We start from the raw sequence: 5,454 nt of genomic DNA on the forward strand, positions 1-5,454 counted from the left end.
TAATTTAACATGGGATTATTGGCTATGTATATAATTCAACGTGGAGAAAATTTGGACTGATACACGGTGAGACGGAAGACCAAACAACTAAATTGCACACGTCGAGAAACCGCGTTGTTAGTTCCTAGTCTTGTCGAATAGAAAAGTATTTTCAACGTTAATATTACACTCAACGAAACAGAAAATTTCGCAGAAACTTCAAACATCTAAGAATTTCATTCGATCTTCTTTCCCGATTAGTTCTCGCAAATTTCCTCGTCAATTTCACGATTTCATATTTAAGTCTTTTTTAATGGTGCAACGCGTCTAAACCTTCAACTTAAATTTATATATACCACAAGTTCAGATCTGTACCACAAAATACTAACACTTCCAATCTCTGCAAAATCTCTGTCGAAATAATAGCGCTTCCTGCAATTTCATCACAATTCTACGAAATGTTTATCCCTGGCGGCAAGTATCAAGATATTAATGCTTACTTTGGCCCTCCAGATGATGAACAAGATTTTGATTCTCCAAACGATGGGGGGAGTGGAGATAATGAATGGAACGATTATCTTTTAATGGCGGGAGTACTGTTTCTATGTATGCTTATTTCCATCTTTGTTATTTTGTATTACGTCTACTTCCGAATGGATTCCCATGCAGAGCACCGGCGGCGGCGGCGGCGGAGGCACCGAATTTCGAGAGCTCGTGGGTTTTCTTTGAGAGGAGAAGATGAACACTTGTGTTTTCCGGTGACAGAAGGTTTATGCAGGGAAGTCGTAGATGCCCTCCCGGTTTTTGTCTACAAGCCGGAAAATTTCAAAGACGGATTAAGTTGCGCTGTTTGTCTGAGTGAGTTCGAGGAGAACGACAAGGCCAGATTACTGCCCAACTGTAACCACAGCTTTCATGTCGACTGCGTTAATATGTGGTTTTATTCCCATTCCACTTGTCCTCTTTGCAGAGCCAACGTTGAGAAGCAGCCTGATGAGTCTGTGCAAACTGGTAATAGAGCAGCAGAGATTTCAGTCATGGAAGAAGAAGTGGGAATAGATCAAAAGGCAGTAGAAAGCACAAGGAGTGGAGAAGAACAAGTGGAATGCATTAATGGCGAGAGTAACAGTGTTAGTGTTGATATCCCACCTAGGGAAAAGTAGAATTCTTTATATATAACTAGTGTTTCTGGGTGAAGGTAGTAGTTGTTCAGGGGAAGCCAACAGACTCTATAACCATACAATATAATCATTTTATTCATATATAAATAAAATAAAAAATGTATATATGAAAATTAAGTGTTGTACATCCTGTAAGTTTTAATTTTAGTATTTATTGAGTGATTTGTCAGGTTCTTAAGGTAAAGGGTGTAAAGGGTATCTCACACAGAAGAAATTTCAAGATCTTTGAGTGTCATTCTTTATTCCTTCATATTATTTATTGTATGATATGTTTTAGACTATGTATGTCATCTAAAATGTCTCATAGATATGATATGTAGGTTATATAAGAGAATTTATACAGTAGAAAATAATATGTAAAAATATTATAGAAATCAGATTGTTAATGGATTAAGTAAAGTAAAATGATTGATTGGTTTTAATAGTAGCTCTTTTATAGAAGAAATTACAATTTTCTTCTAAAACCCATGGGAATATGGACTAATTAGATAACTTCTCAGGCTTAGCATATGTGAAAGGGGTATATGGATCTAATATGGACTAGATGGACCAAGATTCAACTCATGGTTTGAGGTCATAGTTTTGGGAAACTTTTTTTGTCTCTTATATGAGTTGTGTTTTTAATGGTATTGATGAATACACCAATTAGTTGAAACATGTGTCTTAAATTCCAATCCATTTCCCATTAATCACACACATTATACAATGACAAAAAAAATTCAATGTAAGAGCTTCATAAGTATTAGTGTGACATTTTAAAACCCACTGAACTGATTTGTCATGAATTCTTAGCAATTTGACCTCTACACCATTTCATTATAGTCACCAAACTGTAAGGCCCGAGTTAAGCTACTAAGCAATTGACAAAGTTTTGTTGCTAAAAAATCACTAGTCAGAATTGATTATGATCAATCTCAAGCCACAGAAAAATTATTTGTAAAGATACAATGGAATCTTAAGGTAGGAAAAGACTACATAGAATCTTTATCAAGAAAATGAATAGATATCAAAAATATGATGAATAATACAAAAGGGATGAGTGAAATGAATATGGATAAAAATTGAACTACAAACCAAACCTAATGCAAAATTATTACACTTATTGATATATTAGTAGTATACTAAGATATTCGCATTAAAATAGACACAAAATCAAATAAAAAATAATATGTATATATTCTATTTACTCACTTCATTATAATACTTTATAAATTTATATTAGATTTAAATATAAAAATATATAATTAATTTCATCAAACAATAAAATAAAATATATTCGAGTTTATATGATATATGAAATAACAACACAATAAAACTATTGATCAATTTTTTTATAAATTTAGCTGATTCATGCTTTTCATTATTGATGCGCTCAGCCAATTGAGCATCCGTCCATTGATTAGCCATGGAAAGATGAAGACGAGGACAAAGGAAGACTGAATACAAATCAACGTAGTTTCCTCACAAATCCTCCGCGTTTAGGTAGGCACGCGAAACAAATTTCACGCATTAAAGTGTACGTCACACAGATTTATTACTCCAAACAATTTATTTCACCATAGACCTTATTAGGCCTATAATCAAGCATACCAGCCAAAAATGCAGCCTTACTAGGAAAACATCCAAGCTCAAAATCAGTTGAACTATTCAAGGCCCTTGAATAATTTAAATCTAGTTATGTAAATCATAATTTTGCTCTCGAAAATGAATGCTTTTAATTTTTTTCTTGGTAAGGTAGCCAACATAGAGATGTATGCCATAGAATTAGATGGAAATAAAATTAATAATGTGCATCTTCTAAAAGAGGCACATTATATCATTGTTCAATACGACCTAAATTATCTACTAAATATTAATAACATTGTGAAGCTTGTCACCCCATTCAAAGTTAAAAGAAGCTGGTATATGATTTAGCTCCACATTTGGTATGGAAATGAAGCTGCATATTGAAAGTTCATTATTTTTCCTTTTGTACAAGTATCTAATTTTTCATAAGGAGTCCCATCATATTTAGCTACCTTTCTTTTTTGGCGGGATATCTTCCTCGTGAAACAATTTCTAAATACTTAGTTTGATCAAAAATCGTAGTAATTGTTAAATTTTGTTTTACTTTTGGGAAGTCACCTATGATAGGAGAGGCATCTGAAATAGAGAGAGATCAAATATCTATGCCATAGAAATTTTCTCATCTCCCGAGGCAACATTTGAATGTGGAGAATTTCTAGGTGTAGATTACCTATCAATTGAATTCCCCAAATTTAGGTATGTCTCTTATGTAGTCAAAGGAGATTTGGGTATAGGTTCATGCACCTTCACCAATTTTGTAAGGGAAGCATCCATGATGTAGTGGTGTGGAAGAGTGCCCTTCCTCCAAGACCCCATAAAATTGAAATAAGGCTTGGGCCTAGAATAATAAGAGACAATGTGTCTTATCTCAAAAGATCTTTAGCAATGAAATGACAAGCCTTCATAATCCAAATCCCGTGTCTAGCAACGATAAACAACTTTGAGTGTTATTTCGATAGGAAGATATTTTGAGATATCTAAATGAACAAGAATATAGAGAAACATTATATAGGTGAAATTAGATGTGTCAAAATCAATTGCCAATAATTCAAAGAGTTACCAATTACTTCAAATAGGATTCAAACTAGGATTCTAGTAGCAATTTTGGGAGATCAACCCAAATATGTTTCACCTTGAATGACTCCAAGTGAAAGGATTAGACAATGGTTACCGTCATTTCAAAAGGAGTGTATATTGTCCCCAAATCCATCACTCCAATAGTATGACATCTTGATCCTTTACAAAATTAAAAACCACAATGAAAGACTCATCTAGGCATAGGGATAGACTTCTAGATCACCTTTTATCATTGACTTCCAATCATCAATAATCTAATTGTAAAGATCAAGGAGACTAGAGTAGAAGAGATTAAACTTTCCAATTAATCCATTAGCAATGAAAACCACCTCTCCTTAAATTATTTCATTTTTAACCTCTTTAACAAGCTCCAAAATAGGTGTTGATTTTTCATGTTTGAGAGGTGTAGTTGACTTGATGTTTACTAGAGAATTGCTAGTAACCCAAGGAGCCCTTGTACTAGCAAAGTGCATAGGGCAAGCATCTTAAGAAGAGAAAATCACCTTGTAGATTGGATCTTTATAACTGATAATGTCCCTAAGTGAGGGTTGCTAAGCAGTAGAAGTTGCCACACCCACAATGCCTTTACCTTTTGTAGGAGAAACTAGGGTTAATATCAACCTAGATCCTACTAATTACCTCAAGAATCAAAGCCAACCTTCAAATGTTTTGTGTAGAAAGAAAATAAAAATAAGAAAATAAAATTTAATCGATTAGTATATCCTACAAAATTTCCATTGTATATTTATTCTATCTTGTATTAGTGAAAAACCTAGATCTATCAATAATGCTTTCTCTTTCAATAATTGTGCCTTGGAACAAGGTCATGCTAGTGGAAATGATGGACCTTGGGAAATGTGATAGTTGGGATGTAGTGAGTTCTCCCAAGGAAAGATATACTATTGCTTGCAAGTCTATCTTAAAAAGAAATTTATAGCATATGGTAAGTTTGAAAGGTAGAAGACTAGACTAATGACAAAGGGTTATTCCCAAAGAAAGGGAACTAATTTTGGTAAATTTTGAGTGACAAATTTTGGTAAAATTTTATCTTTTCTCACTAAATTGGATTCTATTATATATATTACTTCTACGTGTGATTTTAAAGTAGAGTATATGGGTGTTGAAAAAATTCTTACATGGAGGTATTGCAAAGGAAATTTGCATGCAATATCCTAATGTATTTATGGTGAAGAATAAATAAAATTTGGTTTTCAAGTTAAAATATTCATTGTGTGGTTTGAAATAATTTTCTTGAATGTGGTATTGAAAGTTTGATTCTTTTGGATTGAAATTAGGTTTTGTTAGAAGTGGAGAAGATTATTATTTTTGTGTTAAATTTATTGATTTGAAAGTCAGACAATAATTAATTTTGTTTTATGTTGATGGCATGTTTATTGGAAACAAGGGAATGAATAGTTATATTGAAACTAGATTTCTAGTGTGTTTGACAAGAAGATTTATGATAAAAAAAAATCATTATGGTAGTGGAATTAATAGGAACTGAGCTCACAAATAACTTTGGCTAAATTAGAGTAAGTTGACATTATTTTATAGTAGATTTTTATGTATGTGATGAAGGGTACTCCCCTTATAAACCGAAACACACAACCACAATGAAGAAATAAACAAAAAATGCGAGAGAGGAAACACT

General features: G+C 32.8%; 1 protein-coding gene across 1 annotated transcript; it reads left to right on the forward strand.

Moving 5' to 3' along the window:
- The first annotated feature begins 341 nt into the window (after positions 1–341).
- Positions 342–1,344, forward strand: LOC131074251 (RING-H2 finger protein ATL2). The gene has a single exon (XM_058010835.2). The coding sequence runs from the start codon at positions 438–440 to the stop codon at positions 1,140–1,142; it is 705 nt and encodes a 234-aa protein (XP_057866818.2). The 5' UTR covers positions 342–437; the 3' UTR covers positions 1,143–1,344.
- Positions 1,345–5,454: the final 4,110 nt, after the last annotated feature.

The sequence above is a fragment of the Cryptomeria japonica genome, chromosome 7, assembly GCF_030272615.1.
Source record: "Cryptomeria japonica chromosome 7, Sugi_1.0, whole genome shotgun sequence".
NCBI classification, from domain to species: Eukaryota; Viridiplantae; Streptophyta; class Pinopsida; order Cupressales; family Cupressaceae; genus Cryptomeria; species Cryptomeria japonica.

Bases quoted from the DNA above. Each gene is read 5' to 3' on its own strand.
- LOC131074251 (XM_058010835.2), top strand. From the start codon at position 438: ATGTTTATCCCTGGCGGCAAGTATCAAGATATTAATGCTTACTTTGGC.